Below are 22760 nucleotides of genomic sequence, written 5' to 3'. Positions count from 1 at the left end.
AATTTCAGAATATAGTGGTCTAATGGGGGTTTTCTTCCTAAACCAATTGCAACAGGGGCAATGGGCTAAAAGCCCATTGAAATCACTGGGCAGGAAGGACAATGGAACATTCAAAGGCACAAATTTGGGATTCAGACAGCTCTGGGTTTGAATCAAAGCTTTGCTTCTTACTGACCAGCCTTCTTACTAACTTCTATCAGACTCAGTTTCTTAATTGGTAACTCATGGGTTTGTAAAAATTATATTATTAGATATAGGAAAGACATTATCAAACTTACAGTGTTAGAATTCTATGGTGAAGCACATCATATCCAGTTCATTGGCATATATATATATATATATATATATATATATATATATATATATTAATGTTTTTATTTATTTTTGAGAGACAGAAGGAGAGAGTGCGAGCAAGGGAGGAACAGAAGAGAGGGAGACACAGAATCTGAAACAGGCTCCAAGCTCTGAGCCACCACACAGAGCCCAGAGCGGCGCTCATACTCATGAACCGCGAGATCATGACCTGAGCTGAAGTCGGACACTTAACCAACTGAACCACCCAGGCACCCCAAATGGCTTATATGTTTAAGAGGAAACTACAAAAGGTAAACTTTCGAAATCACTTATACTTATTTTTGGAATATTTACTATAAAAATGTTCCATTATGAAATTAATCTACTCAGAATAAGCTTTCTAATCAACAAATACAATATACAACCATGTACTAGAGTTGGTATTCAAGGCCACAGTACCTCAAACTTTAGGTTGGATGCATTTGATGGCCCATCAGTTACCTGGTCATGAAGGATATTTTCACCATTCCTAGGCTACTGAGTGTCAATCCTATGCCAGACCTCTTCAGGGAGAGGTCCTAAAGCTTCAGCCAGAGACTATGACATTCAAGAGTTAGTAGAGGGACAAAAATGCAACCCAGCTGTGGCAGCAAGTCACCTTGAGCTATGAGTTGTCATACTTGGTATAGTACAGAGTTATAATCTGCACAGCCTGCTATTCCCTGACTGATCTGTCACCCTGGGACATTCCTTTTCCCTCCCTACTAAAACTGGTTATATTCAAACTAAAGAACTCCAATGTCTTGTTCCTAGATATGATTATTGAACAAATTTGTCTCTGTTGCCCTTGGCCCTCTAGCTACAGGATATTTCTGTTATGCAAAGTAGACATTCCTCATTTATTGATGCTGATATAATGCCGAGTCCAGCACTGAAACATAAATCCTCAATTCACAGATTAGATGAGTTACTATATTTTAAGTACTTAGACCTATGCTTGGCACATTATTTTATTTATTTATTTATTTATTTATTTATTTATTTATTTTGAGAGACAGAGAATGCGAGCAGGAGAGGGAGAGAGAGAGAGAGAGAGAGAGAGAGAGAGAGTCCCAAGTAGCAGCTCTGCACTGCCAATGCAGAGCTCAATGCCGGGCTTGAACACCACCTGAGTCAAAACCAAGAGTTGGATGCTTAACCGACTGTGCCACCCAGGCATCTCTGGCACATTATTAATATCATGTTAGTTCTTGCTTTTAAGAGTCAGAGAAAAGCAAAAACCCTCAACTGGTGTAGCCACATGGGGTCAGGGTAAAGAATTTGTTTTGCTTAAAAAGTAGATAAGACTTTGATTCAAATCTCAGGCATATGAAACATAAGACAATTTTCTTCCTTACGTCCCTGTTGCAGGCCATGAGTAAGGCTTAGAATTCCTACCTGCACATAGACAGGAGCCCAGTCACACGTCAGCTATGATCTTCTCTTCTTTAGAGGTAGCGTCAGCAAAATGAGAAGGTAACCCCAGAATTGTGTGGGATGATACGTTGTTTCTGTTCCCTCAGAAGGATCTGTCAACCTGAGAAAGATTTAGAATTCAGCATAGGAATGTTTGAGCATATCTACTCCATAACTTTTATATATTTGGATTAAGGAGTTTTTGTATTTTATGTGCTCGAAAGGTTAAAAAAAATGTAAACCGTAAAAATAAATTTAAGCATACTTGATTTAGGCTTGTGATTTTAAGTTGAAATCTTACCATTTATATACAGTGTTAGAACATTTAATAGTCTTTAGGATTCAACATATTTATTTATTAATTAGAAGTTATTTAAGTGCTTAAGAAGATTTTAAGTCAGACAGTGAAATATTAAAAGAGAAATAGAAAATATTCTCTTTATCGATGCTGTTTATAACATTTGCAGGTATCTAATTAAATTGGAAATGTGATCAAATTTTATTCAAAGACCCCCTCCCTTAAAGTGATTGCTAAAATGTGCTAAGCTAATATATATATAAAGGATTTCTAAGGACTACACTTTAAAATTTTGTAAGGAATGGATGTTGATTTTTAAAAACAACCACAGAATTCATTATTATCATCATCACCATTATCATTGGTGCCTGTATTAGTCTCCTAGGGTTCCATAACAAAGTTCTGTCAACTGGGTGGCTTAGACAACAGAAATTTTTTGTCTCACAGTTCTGGAGGCCAGAAATCCAAGATCAAGGTGTCAAAAGCGTTGGCTCCTTCTAAGCTGTGTGAGGAAGATTCTGTTCCATGCCTTTCCCCTAGCTTCTGGGGATTTACTGGCAATCTTTGGTCATAGAAGCTTTATCCCAATCTCTGCCTTTGTTTTCACTTAGTGTTCTCCCTATGTTCAAGTTTCTCCCTATGTAACTATGGCACCTGGGTGGCTTAGTCAGGTAAGTTTCTGACTCTTGGTGTCAGCTCTGGTCATGATCTCATGGTTCATGAGTTTGAGCCCCACTTCGTACTCTGTGTTGACTGTGCAGAGCCTGATTGGGATTCTCTCTCTTTCTCTCTGCCCCTCCCAAACAACAAGTTTCTCTCTGTAATTAAATTTCTCCATTTGATAAAGAATCACACATACTGGATTAGAGAAACTCTAATGACCTCATTTTAACTTTAGTACCTCTGTAAAACTCTATCTCCAAATAAGATCACATTCTGAGGGACTTGGCATTAGGACTCTAATATAATTTTTTTTGAGAGAGACATTTCAACCTATAATGTTGCTTATTACAGGTTTCCACACTTTTTTCAGTCATGTTTAACTTCTCTTCATAAATTTGTGTTTTGCTTATATAATGTACCAATTCTTAAATTGATACATTAATACTGTGTGATCACAGTCCTGTGTTCAAATCCCGCCTCCGCTACTCATTCAGTGTGTAAATTAGTTTCTCTCGTTTTAATTTGGCAAAATGGAAATAGTAATATGCTTTTTGCAGTGCTATTACATGGGCTAAATAAAGTAAACCCCCCAGAGGGATTTCTTGTAAATAAAGGAATCTCAGTAAGTGGAAGCTACGACTACTTACTGCTATTGTTACTACTAAATTGTCTCTGTTTACAGTTATTATCTTGGAGACAAAGGCATATTCTTGTGTATATTTGAATTGCAGGTCATGTTAGTGTCCTCTACCTGTTATAATAAACCTTAGTGGCTACCAAACCTTAGTGGCTTAAAACAACACAATTCTGGGGCACCTGGGTAGTTCGGTTAAGAGTCCTACTCTTGATTTTATCTCAGGTCATGATCTTGCAGTTCGTGGGTTTGAGCCCCACATGGGGCTCTGTGCTGACAGTGTAGTGACAGTGTAGAGCCTGCTTGGGTTCTCTCTCTTTCTCTCTCTCTCTCTCTCCCCCATCCTTCTCTCTCTCTGCCCCTCCCCCACTCCCGGGTACTTTCTCTCTCTCTTTCTAAATAATAAATAAATAAACATTTAAAGTACACACACACACACACACACACACACACATTCTCTATGGTTCAGAAGTCTAAAATGAAGCTCACCAGGCTAACATCAAGGTGTTAGCAGGGCTGGTTCCATCTGGACTCCAAGGCAGAATCTGTTCCTGCTTCTTCCGGCTTCTAGAGGCTGTTGGTATTCCGTGCCTTATTGCCCACATCACTCCAATCTGTTCTGATTGTTCTCGTTCCAGAGCCTTCTCTCTGATTGTAATTCTACTTCCTCCTGCTCATAAAGACCCTTGTGATTATGACGGGGTACTCAGGATAATGTCTTCATCTTTAGACCAATAATTCAATCATGTCTGCAAAGTCCTAACTTTTAACATGTAACGCAACATATATTTACAGGGTGCAGGGAGTAGGGCACAGACATCTTTGGGGGCCATTATTTAGCTGATCACATCCTTTTTTGAGTTAAAACATTTCTCTCAACACCTGAGAACTAGGATTCTTGCTGAGTTGTAGCAGACCCCAGGACATGACAATAATAAATGTTTATATATGTGATTGTGATTGTGGCATTGGTTAAATTCACTATTGCCTAGTATGGGAAGAGGGAGTATTTTACAGATGGGAATAATGAAGCAGAAAGGGGGAGGGGAAAGCCGGGCATTAGTGGTGTTCTACAGAAAATGTCACTGTACCGCTCAAATGGAATATTGAGTTTCAGCTCAGACTCCAAGAGGAAAATTTTATTTCCTGGAAAGGGGATTTAATTTATTGGCACCCTGCTTCACACGGTGAAACCCAGCAATCTTGGGAGGAGGAATCCAAGGGACAGAGAAGACTGGTATCCAAGAGCAGGGACAACCAAGGTGCTGCATAGTCCAAATAGGAATGGAGCGCCACATCCCACAGGTGTCTCTCCCACACCTTCTTCAGAAGGGCCTTAGAAAGCAAGAGCTGCACACAGGAGACTTCAGATTCAGAAGTTCAGAACCGTATTCCCTCTTTCTCCTTCCAGAATTTCTTACTGGTTTTAATACTGACCTGGATGTATTCATGTTAAAATTAAAATTCAGGAAGAGTTTGGAGATAGAATTCACAGGATGAAAGTAAAGAGGAGATACTGCTAGAATTAGAAGCAACTGACCAAGGATTGTGACTTCTACTAGTATGGCAGATATCACTAATATCATCCAGGCAAAACGTCAATACATTCTGGATACTATATAACAAACATCTTTTTAAATGTATAGCTTAGCTTTTGAGAAATCAAGCTAAATCCTCCAGGGGCCAAAAATAAAAAGGAAGCTGAAAGCCAGAGAATTATTTGCTGCCTTGGAGGCACCTGGTTTTAAAGGTCTTCCTTGACTTTAAGCATGTTAATTCAATTATGCATGTAAAAGTTTTTGAGGATGAAATAACCACCCCAAAGTAGAACATCTCAACCAAGAGTGGAGAAATTATGCACACGGAGAAAAAACGAAAAGCAGAGACTACTTGAGAGAGACAGTAGAAATCCTTTTCATCTTGGACTTAAAAAATCTTTCTGAGCAATTGACAAAAAAACATCATGCAAAACGTGATTTTGATGTGGGATGAAAACAAATTTTCTTTTTGTCTTTTACAAGTGGAGGGACACCTTTATTTTTGTTATTTGAAAAAAAATTAACCTAGTTGACACACAATGTTACATTTGTTTCAGGTGTATAGCATCGTGATTCCACATCTCTGATGTTACACTGTGTAACTAGCTACCATTGGTCACCATGCAATGCTGTTATAATACACTGACTACATTCCCTGCAGTGTACCTTTCATCCCTGTAACAGACTCATTTCATAACTGATAGCCTGTATCTCTCACTCCCATCCACTAATTTTGCGCACTCTCCTCCGGTTTGGTAACCCTCAGTTTATTCTCTATATTGATGGGGCTGTCTCTGCTGTTTTGTTTTGTTTTTAGATTTCACATATAAATGAAGTCATTGGTTATTTGTCTTCCTCTGTCTGACTTATTTCACTTAGCGCAATGCCCTCTAGGCCCATCCATATTGTTGCAAATGGCAAGACCTCATCCTTTTTTATTGCTGAGTAGTATTGCATTGAATGAATACCACATTTTCTTTATCCATTCATTTATCAATGGACACTTGAGTTGCTCCCACATCTTGGCTAATGTAAATAATGCAGCAATAAACATAGGGGTGCATATATCTTTTCAAATTAGTGCTTTCATTTTCTTTAGGTAAATACCCAGTAGTGGAATTACTGGATCACATGGTAATTATATTTTTTAATTTTTTGAGGAACCTCCATACTGTTATCCACAGGGGCTGCACCAACTTACATTCCCACTAGCAGTGCACAAAATTTCCTTTTCATCCACATCCCTACCAACAGTCATTATTTCTTGTCTTTTTGATTCCAGCCATTCTGACAGGTGTAAGGTGATATCTCACTATAGTTTTGATTTGCATTTCCCTGATGATTAGTGATGTGGAGACTCCTTTCATGTACCTGTTTGTCGTTTGTTTGTCTTCTTTGGGAAAAGGTCTATTCAGGTTCTCTACTTATTTTTTAATCAGATTATTGGTTTCTTTTAATGTTGACTTGTCTGAGTCCTTTTTGGATATTAACCCCCTATTAGATGCATCATTTGCAAATATCTTCTCCCATTCAGTAGGCTGCCTTTTTGTTTCATGGATGGTTTCCTTCACTGTGCAGAAGCTTTTTATTTTGGTATAGTCCTAATACTTTATCTTCGCTTTGGGTTCTTTTGCCTGAGGAAACGTATCTAGAAAAATGTTGCTAAGATCAATGTCAAAGAAATTACTGCCTGTGTTTTCTTCTAGGAGTTTTATAGTTTCAAGTCTCACACTTAGGTCTTAAATTTATTTTGAGTTTATTTTTGTGTTCGTATAAGAAAATGGTCTAATTTTATTCTTTTGCATGTAGCTGTCTAGCTTTCCCAGCACCATTTACTGAGAGGACTGTCTTTTCCTCATGTATATTTTTACTATTTTGGTCATAGATTAATTGACCATAAAAGCATGTGTATATTTCTGGGATTCTCTGTTCTATTGATCTATGTGTCTATTTTTGTGCCAGTATCATACTGTTTTGATCACTACGGTTTTGTAGTATATCTTGAAATTTGTGATTATAATATCTTCATCTTTGTTTTCTCTCAATATTGCTTGGATATTCAGGGTCTTTTGTGGTTCCATATAAATTTTAGTATTACTTGTTCTAGTTCTGTGAAAAATGCCATTGGAATTTTGATAGGGATTTCATTGAATCTGTAAACTACTTTGGGTGGTATGCACATTTTAACAATGTTAAATTTTCTAGCTCATGATCATAGAATATCTTTCCATTTGTTTGTATCATCTTAAATTTCTTTTATCAACATTTTATAGTGTAGAGTACTGATATTTCACCTCTTTTTTTTAACGTTTTATTTATTTTTGAGACAGGGAGAGACACCATGAACAGAGGAGGGTCAGAGACAGGGAGACACAGAATCTGAAACAGGCTCCAGGCTCTGGGCTGTCAGCACAGAGCCCGACGCGGGGCTTGAACTCACTGACTGCGAGATCATGACCTGAGCCGAAGTGGGCTGCTTAACCCACTGAGACACCCAGGCGCCCCTCACCTCTTTAGTTAAGTTTATTCCTAGGTATTTGTTTCTTTTTGGTGCAATTTTAAATGGAACTATTTTCTTAACTTCTCTTTCCACTATTTTGTTATTAGTGTACAGAAATGAAACAGATTTATGTACATTATTTGTAATAGTGTTTTTTGGAGTCTTTAGAATTTTCTTTGTATAGTATCATGTCATCTGTAAATTATTTTCACTTGTGTCTGTGTGATACCACTGTTTCTTATCCCTGTCACTCCTCTGATAAGAGTTTCTCAAAATCTATTATGAGATGAACTTTCATTCTGATATTCTCCAGCAATTTTTCTTATTCTTTTCACATTATCCCTAGGTGATCTCACCCTTCTTCATGGCTTCAATTATAATATATATATATGCTGATAAAGTCAATGCTTGATTTTCTCCTTAGCTCAGATCTATGTATTTTATGTCCTACTAGATACTTCCATTGAGTGTCCCATAAGCACCAGGTTTTCTATATTAAAGATGAGCTCATTATCCTCCCCATAAAATATTCTGTTATTCCTTATATCAGATATAAACATCACCTTTTACCTAATTGCCCACGTTAGGGATCTAGCTGTCATTCTCTACTCTTCCTTCTCTCTCACACACTCAGCCATGGAAAGCCACTGGACCATGTGCAAGTCATTGATTATGATACTGACTTTGAAATATTTCAAATATTCTTTATCATCCTAGTCTCATTAGAGTCTTGCTGGAGAGGTGTTGTATAATTATTAGCTATCAGGTATTATAGATTACACATCCAGAATTGTCTCTATCTAATAATTGGGAGGTAAATTAGAAGTATGAGAGTACATTCTAGAATAAAAATTTATAATTTTTGAAAATTTGAGGTGTATGTTTATTAAACTTTGGTGTATGGATTTTTAAAAATTTGATTCTTGAGAAAGTCCATGTTGTATTCAATGGTGGCACTTTATGCGTATAATTTTTTAAGTGTGAGTTGACAAATTGTAACATGAGTTAACTGAAATAAAGTCCTCAATGGTATTTAAATCCAAAATATATAATTAGAACAATGTAAAAATTAATAAAATGATTCAAAAGGAGAAAATGAAAAGAACAATAATCATTTAAATTTAAATTTCACCATCTTGTATTCACAGTGTTTCTGTTCCTACTTAGGGAAAGAAAAGAATATAAGAAGAAGCAGAATAAATTTTTAAATGTGTTTTTCTTCACTTTTATTTTTTTCTTTGGTTTTTAAAATATAGATATGAATTATTTTATTTGAGAGAGGTACTTTGATAATAAAAACTAATAATAACATCTAGATGATTCTATTTTTTGATAGAAATTCTAATTTTGTATACTTATCTTTTTTCTTTGGAATTTAATTAAAAAATCAAGAAGAGGTATAGAAAGGAGCAAACATGGCAAAGAAAAATTTCTCAATTTCATCATTATATTTGTATACGATAGCTCATTTATAATATAAAAAAGTATTTAAAATCACCATTTTTATTTTTGATAGGCTTATTTTAAAATTTTTGGAATATGTTGTTCAATTTGGTAAGACATAACCTCAAAGCTGAGTAAAAATGTGTCTGCAGAATGAGACTTCTTTTTACATTCCTTTGAAGTTCCTTTAATAATAGAATAGGTAGTAGGAATAAACAAGAAAATTAGCATTATAAAAAATTATCATTGAAAATATCACCAAAGTATAGAAAACAACAGATGTTTATAAACATTGTTTAGGGAAAACATGTTTAAAAAATATTCACTTGTGCTAAATAACAAAAGAAAGTTGAAGTAAAAATCTATCAATACCAGTAAGGAAAAAAAAATTGGTAATGCCCAATCCTCACATCATTTAAAGCACTAAAGAAAGGAATTCCTCTCCCAATCAGAAAATTTTAAAAGCCTATTGGGGAATTCTATGACCTTCACAAAACTGTGGCAAGTAAACATTTATTAGTAGACTTGATTTTGAAATCATGCATGGCTAAAATACTCATGTTTTCTGCTTTTCATGCTTTTATTATTTTCATTGCCCTAATGGTCTTTTTGATCATTCATTTACTTGAGAATGTCTTCATCCTTTGTTCCTAGTAGAGAGCTCCTAAAACCTTTGTGATTTCTTGAGTGATAGGAGTCAGAGGAGCATCTTTTATTTTGCATGACAAGCCCTTTTCAACCATACCTGCGTTTGTACTAACTGACTCTCAGAAGATGGGGGCTGGTTACTAGAGGAACTAACCAAGTGATTACAAGGTTGAACCTTTCAACCCCCACCCCCCCAACTTCCAGGGAGGGGAGAGGGGTGAGGAGTGATTTAATCACAATGGCCAATGATATAATCAATCATATCCACATAATGGAATCTCCATAAAAACCTAAAGAAAGGGTTTGAAGAGCTTCCAAATTAGTGGACACATGTATGTGCTGAGAGGGTGGCATACCCTAATTCCAAAGGGAAAGAAGTTCCTGTTCTCAGGACCCTTGCAGACTTTACTTTATGTACCTCTTCATCTGGTCATTCATCTTTATCCTTTACAATATCCTTCATAATAGACTTGTCAACATAAGTAAAATATTTGCCTGAGTTTCATGGGCCATTATAACAAATTATTGAATGGATGAGGAAGGGAGCCCTGACTTTGTAGCCAAGCTGAATACAAGTGGGTACTTTGGGGATATGTTACTTGTTGCTGGCCTCTGAAGGGAAGGCAGTCTTGTAGGACTGAGTCCTTAAATCTGTGGAGTCTGACACTAATTCTGAGTAAATAAGATATTTCAAATTAGGAGCAATTATTTAATACAGTACATTTGAAATTATAATGTATGGGGCATAAATGTATACGGTAACCTATCATTCTGCTAGTACAGATATAACTACAATGTTCACACAGATCTTCTGAGTTTCTTAAATTTTATTTTAATTCAGCAAAAGGTCCTCAATCAGATTTTGTTAGAAAACAATCAGTATTGGGTCCATGAATTTTGATGCTCCAACATAAAAAGACCATGTTGATGTAAAGGTTACTGAATCCCTCAATTCATCCATGGAGCTGTCTTCTACTAACACAATAACTTCAAGTGAACCCTGAATTTCATGGCAAACTATATCCTAGTTGAACACTGTATTGCATATATCGGGCTGTGTATTGGTGGTTATAAAAATGTTTAAGGAATAAATATCAAGAGCCAAGTGTGTTTCTAAATTGATTCCAAAACACAGAAATTATTTTTGTAAATGACTCTCTTAATCCCTTGCTACTTCAGATAGTTTTGGTTTCTTTGTTTTTGCTTGATACAGTGTTGCGCTACAGCACAGTGAAGATGACAGGATTGAATTTGATGGTATGTCTCACCACAAAGAGATGGAATGCAGAGTTCTTAACGATTCAGCTAAGGCATAGGAAGAAAGCTATGCATTCGCTGATACTCTATAAAACTGACAGAATTACCCCCAATGAGCACAGCAAATGCCTAGACCCTCTGCCTCTTAGAGAAACTCATTAAAACTTGAAGAATCCTATTGTTCTTAGAAATAGTCTTTGATGGCCCTAAAGTATCACAGTATTGCATATAAAGTCTCCCAAGAACAAAGTTTAAAACTTCTGGCAAGCTGACTCTCCTCCAATTGTCAGCTAGAGAAGCTAAAATGCCAACTAAACATTACCAAATTGTATTTCAAAAAAAAAAAAAAAGGTGGGGGGCGCCTGGGTAGCTCAGTTGGTTGGGCGACTGACGAGTGACTTCAGCTCAGGTCATGATCTCAGAGTTCGTGAGTTCGAGCCCCATGTCGGGCTCTGTGCTGACAGCTCAGAGCCTGGAGCCTGCTTCGTATTCTGTGTCTCCCCCTCTCTCTAGCCCTCCCCTGCTCACACTCTGTGTCTCTCTGTCTCTCAATAATAAAACATGTTTTTTAAAGTCATTGGTGAGAAACAAGAGAATGAGCTAGTTAGTTTGAAAGACCCCTGCTTAGCTTAATAACACACCCCCACCCTATCTTCAGTTCCGTAACGCCTCACTTGCAGGGCTTGCACTTCCACCAGTTGACAAACAGGATATCTGCAGTTAGACATCCGTACCCTGGGAGAGCTGTACCCCCACCTTTCCCTACGCAAGACAGGAACAGGTTGTCACATAAATAACGATGACCGCTTTCATCTCGCTTCTGTAAACCTGCTTACGCTCCCAACCCTAACCGGAAGTCCCCAGCCGCTTCGCACCCGGGCTCCAAGTTGCATCAGCCGAGAGAAACTCCATTTCCCAAGCTTTCCCAGGACGAAATTACCCCCAACCCTAACCACCACCGAGCAGAGAGCCTACCACCAGCCTGTATGCAAATGTAACTCAAAATGGTATAAAAGACCTGTAACCCCGTATATCGGGGCTCTCCCGCTTTCTAACACTGGGGAGCCCTGGTGCACCAGTAAAGACTCTCTGCCGAAGTCGGAGTGCCGTGTGGTTCTTTGCGCCAACTCTCATTCCATAGGGCCTAGGAGCTTGGTTCCTAACATTTGGTGCGTTGGCTGGGAATCGAGGGAAGGCAGGAGAACCCCGGCCCCGTCGGTAGATGACTCTCCGGCCCGGGCCACTGACGGACTGACTGAAGACAGACTTCTGTGCCTTTGTCTGCACACAGGTATTGTGTTCTATGTTTTGTCTCTGAACTGTGAATTCTGAGGCCGGCCGGCCACCTCAGTAGGAGTGTTGAAGGAGGACAGACGTGTCCTGAACCTTCACACCCCGGCCCCGAGGGACGCCTCGGTGGTGCTTGTAGAGGAGAACTGACAAGTTCGTCAGACTCCCCAAATCCGAAGGCAGGCCTCCCCTGCCATCTGAATCTGAATACCTGGCCGCGGCTCCTTGGTTGTTGTCTAGTCTGTGTTGTCTGGTCTGTATCGACATTGTAGTCATATTCGTGTGTGTGTGTGTAAGTGTGCGTGTGTGGACGCGTGGACAGGACGACACAGCCATGGGACAGACACTGACTACTCCTCTATCTTTGACTCTGACTCATTTCTCGGACGTCCAGGCAAGAGCTCGCAATCTATCCGTTGAGGTTCGAAAAGGTCGGTGGCGAACTTTTTGTTCATCGGAGTGGCCCACCCTATCTGTAGGGTGGCCCCGGGACGGGACTTTTGACCTCTTTGTTATATTACAGGTTAAGATGAAGGTAATGGATCCTGGACCACAAGGTCATCCAGATCAAGTGGCCTATATCCTCACCTGGGAGGATCTCATCCGGAATCCTCCGGCATGGGTGAAACCCTTCCTTCCTTCCTGCCCCACTTCTCAGTCTACCCTCCTTCCCCTGAAAACCTCCAAAAACCGAGCCTCAACCCAAACTCCAGATCCGCCCAAACCGGTTCTTCCCGATGAGTCCCAAAGGGACCCCCTCCTCCTAGACGCTTTGTCTTCGCCGCCCCACGCCCCCGAAGAGACTTCACCGCCCCACAACCCCCTCTTACTACCTCCACCCTATAATTCACCCCTGGCCCCCGTCTCCGTCCTGTCCCCGGTGCCCCCTACTTCCCCTCCTGCCTCCAGTTCCTCCTCCCCCTCCCCAACTTCTTCCCCCGCCTGTACGTCAGCCCCATCCTCTACTCCAGCCCCACCCGATCTAACTCCCCAGACCCCACCTCAGACCCCCCGCCTCCGTCTCCCGCGATCGGACGACCCGAACGGCCCTCCCACTTGGCAATCTTCCCTGTTTCCTCTCCGGACAGTCAACCGGACTGTCCAATATTGGCCATTTTCTGCATCCGATCTCTATAATTGGAAAACTCATAACCCTTCCTTTTCCCAAGAACCCCAGGCCCTAACCTCACTAATAGAATCTATCCTCCTCACACACCAGCCTACCTGGGACGACTGCCAGCAGCTCTTACAGGTCCTTTTGACTACCGAGGAAAGGCAACGAGTTCTCCTGGAGGCCCGGAAAAATGTGCCGGGGCCTGGAGGTCTTCCAACTCAGCTTTCCAATGAAATAGATGAAGGGTTTCCCCTCACCCGCCCGGACTGGGACTATGAAACGGCTCCAGGTAGGGAGAGTCTCCGAATCTATCGCCAGGCTCTGTTGGTGGGTCTCAAGGGGGCAGGGAAACGGCCCACCAATTTGGCCAAGGTAAGGACCATAATCCAAGGAAAAGAGGAGAGCCCCGCAGCCTTTATGGAATGGCTTCTAGAGGGGTTTCGGATGTATACTCCATTTAACCCCGAGGCTCCAGAACATAAGGCTACCGTGGCCATGTCATTCATAGATCAGGCAGCGTCTGATATAAAAGGAAAGCTCCAACGGCTAGATGGGATTCAAACCTATGGGTTGCAGGAACTAGTTAGGGAGGCAGAAAAGGTATATAACAAAAGGGAGACCCCAGAGGAAAAGGAGGCTAGGCTAGCAAAAGAGCAGGAAGCACGGGAGGAACGAAGAGATCGAAAGAGAGATAAACATTTAACCAAAATCCTGGCAGCTGTAGTGACAGAAAACGGAACAGGAAAGTCAGGGGAAACGAAGAGGCGGCCCAAAGTAGGAAAAGACCAGTGCGCCTATTGCAAAGAACGCGGGCACTGGATCAAAGACTGCCCTAAGCGCCCCGGGAACATAAAGAAACCTGCCTCTGTGCTCGCCTTAGGCGAAGAGAGCGAATAGGGATGTCAGGGCTCCGGAGCCCCCCCCGAGCCCCGGCTAACCCTATCTGTAGGGGGGCATCCCACCACCTTCCTGGTGGACACGGGAGCTCAACACTCGGTCTTAACCAAGGCAAATGGGCCTCTGTCCTCGCGTACCTCCTGGGTCCAAGGAGCGACAGGAAGAAAAATTCACAAATGGACTAACCGCCGCACGGTTGACTTAGGGCAAGGGACGGTGACACACTCCTTTCTGGTGGTACCCGAATGCCCGTACCCCCTTCTGGGACGAGACCTCCTAACCAAGCTTGGAGCCCAGATACACTTCTCCGAAACGGGGGCCCAAGTGCTAAACCGGGATGGCCAGCCTATCCAAGTCTTAACTGTGTCCTTACAAGACGAACACAGACTTTTTGAAACCCCGGTCACCACTAACCTCCTCGAAGCCTGGCTGCAGGACTTTCCCCAGGCCTGGGCAGAAACGGGAGGGCTCGGTCGAGCCAAATGCCAAGTCCCAATCATAATTGACCTAAAGCCCACGGCAATGCCTGTGTCTATCAGGCAGTATCCCATGAGCAAGGAGGCTCATATGGGCATTCAGCCACACATTACTAGATTTCTAGAGCTTGGGGTCCTGCGACCTTGCCGCTCACCTTGGAATACCCCTCTTTTACCAGTAAAAAAAAACCTGGCACCCAGGACTACAGGCCCGTCCAAGACTTAAGAGAAGTCAACAAAAGGACTATGGATATCCACCCTACGGTCCCCAATCCCTATAACTTGCTCAGCACCCTGAGCCCAGACCACACCTGGTACACAGTACTGGACCTAAAAGATGCGTTCTTTTGCTTACCCTTGGCCCCCCAGAGCCAGGAACTGTTTGCTTTTGAATGGAGGGACCCTGAAAGAGGAATTTCAGGCCAATTAACCTGGACCCGCTTACCCCAAGGGTTCAAAAACTCCCCCACTCTCTTTGATGAGGCTCTTCACAGGGACCTAACTGACTTCCGGACTCAACATCCAGAAGTAACTCTACTCCAATATGTGGATGACCTTCTTCTGGCCGCCCCCACAAAAGAAGCCTGCATACTAGGTACCAGACATCTGCTCCGGGAATTAGGAGAAAAAGGATACCGGGCATCCGCCAAGAAGGCCCAGATTTGCCAAACCAAGGTAACCTACCTGGGGTACATACTGAGTGAGGGGAAAAGATGGCTCACCCCTGGGCGAATAGAAACTGTGGCTCGCATTCCGCCGCCCCAGAACCCCAGAGAGGTACGTGAATTCCTGGGAACTGCTGGGTTCTGTCGCTTATGGATACCTGGGTTCGCTGAGCTAGCCGCCCCCCTCTATGCCCTCACGAAAGAGAGTGCACCCTTCACCTGGCAGGAAAAACATCAGTCAGCCTTTGAGGCCCTAAAAGAGGCCCTCCTCTCCGCCCCGGCTCTCGGGTTGCCAGACACCTCCAAGCCCTTTACCCTTTTCATAGACGAGAAACAAGGAATTGCCAAAGGAGTTCTAACCCAAAAATTAGGGCCCTGGAAGAGGCCAGTAGCATACCTGTCCAAAAAGTTGGACCCTGTGGCAGCGGGGTGGCCCCCATGTCTTCGTATCATGGCAGCCACTGCTATGCTGGTCAAGGACTCTGCCAAATTAACCCTTGGACAGCCACTAACTGTTATCACCCCGCATGCTTTAGAGGCCATAGTGCGGCAGCCACCGGACCGATGGATAACCAACGCACGCCTAACCCACTACCAGGCCCTCCTACTGGACACAGACCGCGTCCAATTTGGACCTCCGGTTACCTTGAACCCTGCCACGTTGCTACCGGCACCGGAAGACCAACAGAGCGCACACGATTGCCGGCAAGTACTGGCTGAGACCCATGGGACACGGGAAGACCTTAAAGATCAAGAGCTCCCAGATGCGGATCACTCTTGGTATACGGACGGGAGCAGTTACATCGACTCAGGTACCCGGAGGGCGGGAGCGGCGGTAGTAGATGGCCACCACATCATATGGGCACAATCACTACCTCCTGGCACGTCTGCACAAAAGGCCGAGCTGATAGCGCTCACCAAGGCCCTAGAACTATCCGAAGGGAAAAAGGCTAACATATACACAGATAGCCGATATGCCTTTGCAACGGCTCATACACATGGGAGTATTTATGAAAGAAGGGGCCTACTAACCTCAGAAGGAAAAGAAATTAAAAACAAAGCTGAAATCATTGCATTATTAAAGGCCCTTTTTCTTCCCCGAAAAGTAGCCATAATTCATTGCCCCGGGCATCAGAAAGGACAAGACCCAATTGCAACAGGAAATAGACAGGCAGACCAAGTAGCCAGGCAAGTCGCTGTGGCAGAAACGTTGACTTTGACCACAAAACTTGAAGAAACCAATCTTACGACCAACAAATATGCTTACACCCCAGAAGACCAGGAAGAGGCAAAGGCCATAGGGGCTATACTGAATCAGGACACTAAAGACTGGGAAAAAGAAGGAAAGATAGTCCCTCCCCGAAAGGAAGCCCTGGCAATGATCCAACAAATGCACGCCTGGACACATTTAAGTAATCAGAAGCTGAAGTTACTGATTGAAAAAACTGACTTCTTAATCCCTAAGGCAGGCACCCTCATAGAACAGGTAACCTCCGCCTGTAAGGTCTGTCAACAGGTAAACGCTGGGGCTACCCGAGTGCCGGAAGGAAAACGGACTCGTGGTAACCGCCCAGGAGTCTATTGGGAAATAGACTTTACTGAAGTAAAGCCTCACCATGCGGGGTATAAGTACCTATTAGTGTTTGTAGACACCTTTTCAGGATGGGTAGAAGCCTACCCCACCCGACAAGAAACGGCACACGTGGTAGCCAAGAAGATTTTAGAAGAAATCTTCCCCAGATTTGGACTTCCCAAGGTAATCGGGTCAGATAACGGGCCGGCCTTCGTTTCCCAGGTAAGTCAGGGGCTCGCCAGGACACTGGGGATTAATTGGAAATTACACTGTGCATATAGGCCCCAGAGCTCAGGACAGGTAGAAAGAATGAATAGAACAATAAAAGAGACCCTTACTAAATTGACCTTAGAGACTGGCTTAAAAGATTGGAGACGCCTCCTATCTCTGGCTTTGTTAAGAGCCAGAAATACGCCCAACCGTTTCGGGCTCACCCCGTATGAAATCCTTTATGGGGGACCCCCCCCTTTGTCAACCTTGCTCAATTCCTTCTCCCCCTCCGATCCTAAGACTGATTTACAAGCCCGACTAAAAGGGCTGCAAGCGGTGCAGGCCCAAATCTGGACACCCCTGGCCGAACTGTACCGGCCAGGACATCCACAAACTAGCCACCCATTTCAGGTAGGAGACTCCGTGTACGTCCGGCGGCACCGCTCTCAAGGATTGGAGCCTCGTTGGAAGGGACCTTACATCGTCCTGCTGACCACGCCCACCGCCATAAAGGTTGACGGGATTGCCGCCTGGATTCACGCATCGCACGCCAAGGCAGCCCCAAGAACCCCTGGACCGGAAACTCCCAAAACCTGGAAGCTCCACCGTTCGGAGAACCCTCTTAAGATAAGACTCTCCCGTGTCTGACTGCTAATCCACCCTGTCCCTGCACAAACCCAAAATGAAACCCCCAGCGGGAATGGTCTTTCTGTGGGTCCTCACAAGCTTGGGGGCGGGAATTGGGGCTAAAATTGTCAAAGAGGGGAACCCACATCAGGTTTATACCTTGACTTGGCAAATCTACTCCCAGAGTGGGGAAGTTGTCTGGGAGGTCCAAGGTAACCATGCGCTTAATACTTGGTGGCCCCCACTTACCCCTGATTTTTGCCAGCTGGCAGCTGGATTAGACACTTGGGATATCCCAGCTAGAAGCCCCAAGAACCTGCAGTCCTACATGGGGGAAAGAATCCAGCAGATGACTGCCCATGGATGCAGTAGTCCCACTGCCAGATGTAGATTAGCCCAGGCAGAGTTCTATGTCTGTCCTCGAGACAATAGGGATAGGGCCACTGCCCACCGATGTGGGGGATATAAAGAATATTTCTGCTTGGCATGGGGCTGCGAAACTACTGGCGATGCCTACTGGCAACCTACCTCTTCCTGGGACTTAATCACCATTACAAGAGGTTACACCAAACCTGACCCCGATGGACACACTTGCTACTATAAAAAGGGCACGGAAGGGTATCATCATTGGATAAGTCCCCTGTCTCTACCTCTTAAGATTACCTTTACAGATTCAGGAAAACGGGCTCTCGGATGGCAGACGGGCTATACATGGGGACTCCGATGGTACCTACCGGGAAAAGATAGGGGGATTGTTCTAAAAATCAAATTAAAAATAGATACAATCACCCAAACCGTAGGTCCCAACCTAGTATTGGCCGATCAAAAAGCTCCGGTCCAGCTAGCCATCCCAGTCCAGCCACCAAGGGCCCCAACTCAGACACCGGGAATTAACCCTGTTAATTCCACTCTAAGCCCCAGTCTAGGATACCCGACTCCCCCCTCTCGACCGGGCACAGGAGATAGGCTCCTAAACCTTGTACAAGGGGTATACTTAACTCTCAACCTTACGGCCCCAAATCAAACTCAGGACTGTTGGCTCTGCCTAACGGCTAAACCCCCTTACTATCAGGGAGTTGCTATAATTGGGAACTTTACTAACCATACGAATGCCCCACTGAGATGTAGCACTACACCTCGACACGGCCTCACTTTAACTGAAGTCACCGGTCACGGCCTATGTATTGGGAAAATTCCACCCTCACACCAGAATCTCTGTAGTCAGACCATACCATCTGTCGGGCAGGGTCCCTATTATTTGACCGCTCCCAACGGAACGTACTGGGTCTGTAACACCGGACTCACGCCATGCATCTCGCTCCAGGTACTCAATAATACTGCCGACTATTGCATCCTAATTGAACTTTGGCCAAAAATCTTCTACCATGACTCAGAATATATTTATGGCCACTACGAACCCGGCGGCAGATTCCGGAGAGAACCAGTTTCCCTCACCGTAGCACTGCTCCTAGGGGGATTAACTATGGGAAGTTTAGCAGCTGGCATAGGGACAGGCACCGCAGCTCTCATAGAAACTAATCAGTTCAAGCAGTTACAAATCGCTATGCATTCTGACATACAGGCACTAGAAGAATCCATCTCGGCACTAGAAAGATCCCTAACCTCCCTCTCAGAAGTGGTTTTACAAAATCGGAGGGGACTTGACCTGTTGTTCTTACAAGAAGGTGGGTTATGTGCTGCCCTCAAAGAAGAGTGCTGCTTCTATGCTGATCACACAGGAATAGTGAGAGACAGCATGGCCAAGCTGAGGGAGAGACTCAAACAAAGACAAAAGCTGTTCGAATCTCAGCAAGGCTGGTTTGAGGGGTGGTATAACAAATCCCCCTGGTTTACCACTCTAGTCTCCTCCCTCATGGGCCCTTTAATACTCCTACTATTAATACTGATGTTCGGACCTTGCATCCTCAACCGCTTGGTACAATTCATAAGAGAAAGACTCTCTGTCATCCAGGCCTTGGTCCTAACTCAACAGTACCACCAACTAAGACAATTTGACGCAGAAAGGCCAGATACAATCGAATGAAAGGTTTCATTCGACGCCAAAAGAAAATGGGGGAATGAAAGACCCCTGCTTAGCTTAATAACACACCCCCACCCTATCTTCAGTTCCGTAACGCCTCACTTGCAGGGCTTGCACTTCCACCAGTTGACAAACAGGATATCTGCAGTTAGACATCCGTACCCTGGGAGAGCTGTACCCCCACCTTTCCCTACGCAAGACAGGAACAGGTTGTCACATAAATAACGATGACCGCTTTCATCTCGCTTCTGTAAACCTGCTTACGCTCCCAACCCTAACCGGAAGTCCCCAGCCGCTTCGCACCCGGGCTCCAAGTTGCATCAGCCGAGAGAAACTCCATTTCCCAAGCTTTCCCAGGACGAAATTACCCCCAACCCTAACCACCACCGAGCAGAGAGCCTACCACCAGCCTGTATGCAAATGTAACTCAAAATGGTATAAAAGACCTGTAACCCCGTATATCGGGGCTCTCCCGCTTTCTAACACTGGGGAGCCCTGGTGCACCAGTAAAGACTCTCTGCCGAAGTCGGAGTGCCGTGTGGTTCTTTGCGCCAACTCTCATTCCATAGGGCCTAGGAGCTTGGTTCCTAACAGTTGACACATGCATCAGTTACAAACAGCACCTATTGCTGTCTTCTTTCTATATGAGTACAAAGCTGTATTCAGTATCAGAACCCAAACTGGAAAATAGGACCCTGTATTAAATTATAAAGAACAAATTATTTAGTGTAAATTCATTGCATGCTTGCTGCATTGTAATGCTGGAATATCGATAGGGGTGTAGAGAAATAGTTTACACAGCAACTGACCTCAAGAGGCTTACAATTTAGTACAGGCAAAGTAATATGCATGCATGCATGACTAAAACACAAATATGAATGAAGTTTTATAATAGAAAGGCAAGCAAAGTGCTTTGGCAGCAAAGAGGAAGGAAACTTTTTGGACAAAGTAACTTTTTAGTGAAGCATAGAAAATTTACTGGGATTTCACAGGAATATTGAATTCTAAGATGAAGGACTCTCATTAGCAAAAACAGAAAAATTCATGAAAGTGCATCTGGCAATACAGGAGTCAGCATATTATGTGTTTGGACTTGAACAATACAAATGTGTAAAATTGTGAAGGGAAATGTCACAGTTAAGGTGATGCACACCAAAGTAGGACTATTTTCCATTGAAAATTGACAGTCATTGAAGATTAAATTTTAAATTTTTGAGGTTAAATATATTATGAACTGAACAAACTTAGCATTTTAGGAAAAAGTAACTAATGGTTATATTAAAAAAAAAGGACACAGTGTGCACTCAATAGTAGTTAATAAACAGATGCATTGCTGCATAGTGGTTATGCATACAAACACAAGGTAAAAGGCTAAATGGTTACATTTTTTAAAATCCTGCTTTTAAGTATTTGTAGTCCAGTTAAGGAGATAAATAGAGAGCTACATATGCCCAATGAGTGACATGGGAAGTGTGAGAATTAAGTGACATGATTCATTTTCAGAACTACCAAATAAAAACTGTGCTGTCTAGTTAACACTAGGTTCACACCCCATTGGAAATATGTATGAATCCCTGCCCCCCACTTCCACAGTGGAGTCCCAAACACTTAGCCACTTTACTTCCTGGTTCTTCTTCCCCTCTCCATTTTGTGAGCTTATTTTTCACGGGCTTTGCAAATGAGCATGCACCAAAGAACTGAAGTCTCTGCGTCACCTCAAGGAATGTACATTTGTTCCAATCAGACTACTTTTTGGCTTTACATGACCATAGGCGACTTCTGGGTAAGGCTGTAACTTCTGTAGTACTCAGCCAATGAGGAACCAGGGAAGGGACTCGTGCTAGAAGATAAATTGTCTGCTGTAACTGCCCTGAGTGAGCCTGCCTATCAGACACCTGTTTTTGCTAGAACGTTGGTTAAAGCCTCGCTTCACTGTGCTCCAACCCCTGTGTCCCTCCTTTGATTGGGTCAGTGAGCTTATTTCTCACAGAAAGTAAGTGCAAAAGAGAAGAGATATGATAGGATGGTTGTGAGAGCATTATGGAGGTGGTGGGGCTCGAGTTAAGCCCTGAGGACAAAATGATGCCCGTGGTATGGCAAGAAAAAAGAGAGGAGGTCTGACACTTTAGACAACAAAACTAAGGGGGAATAAAATGAACAACTGGAAATGTGATTCAGATGAACAAAAGAATAATTGTTGGGAGAGTATAGATGAGGATATGTTTAGAGAGATAAGAAATGGAGAAAGAGCTAATAGCCAAATATGCTAAACAGCAAACAAAAAAATGGAATGTCATTTAATTGGCTACATACCATTTAAATGTTTAGGAAAGATGTGTCAAAGCAGTTTTCAGGAACGTCAATGTGCATTTCCGGTGATAGTCTCTGCTGCTGTAGTAGGATCTGGATCAAGGTAGGTCAAGTGGGAAAGAAAAGGAAAATATAGAAGTCAATAGAGAAAGGGCATGGTGATTTAATGTCTGTAGAGAGAGTGATTGAGAATGAAGTCAGGCATAACTCCAAGGTTTCAAGCTAGGACCTTGGGAGAATTATTATGTCAATGATAGGAAGAAAGCCATCTGAGGTGTGAACTATATTGGGAAAAAGATAATGAATGTGTTTTTGGATAACTAAAAAATAGGTAATGGTTGAATATCTCTGGAGAGATCCAGCTGGCAATTGAAGACTTAGGGTGAAAGCCCAGGGACCAAGTCAGGGCTGCAAATGTATGTAGTAAATATATTGCAATATGTAACAAAGTTCAAAATAATAGAACTACTGGCATGTATAAAATTTGAAATAGTTAACTTCCAAGAGGTACAAAAGGATAATAAATTATGCACTGGTTATTAAAAAAGTCTCAATATGATATGAGGTGTAGCTAAAAACATTATTTTAATATTAATATTAGCTAAAATTTAATTAATCATTTTTTTCTTGCTTTCTTAAAATATAGAAGACTTTTTTTTTAAAGGATTGTGGTGAAGAAGCATAGATTCACATATGAAAGTCCGGTTAAAATGAGAAGAGTGATTATTTTCCCCCTGTTTCAAATACTAATCATTCTATTGACTTTAAAGTTGAACTCAGAAATAAGATCAGTTATTGCACAAATAGCTAATGGCATATGTAAATAT

General features: G+C 42.6%; 1 protein-coding gene and 1 long non-coding RNA gene across 4 annotated transcripts in view; one reads left to right on the top strand and one right to left on the bottom strand.

Annotated features, from left to right (window-relative positions):
* LOC123385470 overlaps positions 1–4010 on the bottom strand; it is a 76036-nt gene extending 72026 nt beyond the window's left edge. For all 3 annotated transcript variants that reach the window (XR_006598045.1, XR_006598046.1, XR_006598044.1), the window contains exons 1-2: positions 3834–4010; positions 1732–1870 (exon numbers count right to left, since the gene is read on the bottom strand). This is a non-coding gene — a long non-coding RNA (uncharacterized LOC123385470). The remainder of the gene's footprint in view (positions 1–1731; positions 1871–3833) is intronic.
* Positions 4011–12027: 8017 nt separating this feature from the next.
* On the top strand, positions 12028–17603 carry LOC111560607. The gene is given in 2 exon segments (XM_045057860.1): positions 12028–14688; positions 14691–17603. Coding segments are annotated over 2 exon segments (5247 nt in total). The 5' UTR covers positions 12028–12354.
* Positions 17604–22760: the final 5157 nt, after the last annotated feature.

This window comes from Felis catus, chromosome B2 (genome assembly GCF_018350175.1).
Source record: "Felis catus isolate Fca126 chromosome B2, F.catus_Fca126_mat1.0, whole genome shotgun sequence".
Lineage (NCBI taxonomy): Eukaryota > Metazoa > Chordata > Mammalia > Carnivora > Felidae > Felis > Felis catus.
This window is presented reverse-complemented; position numbering and strand designations above follow the sequence as displayed.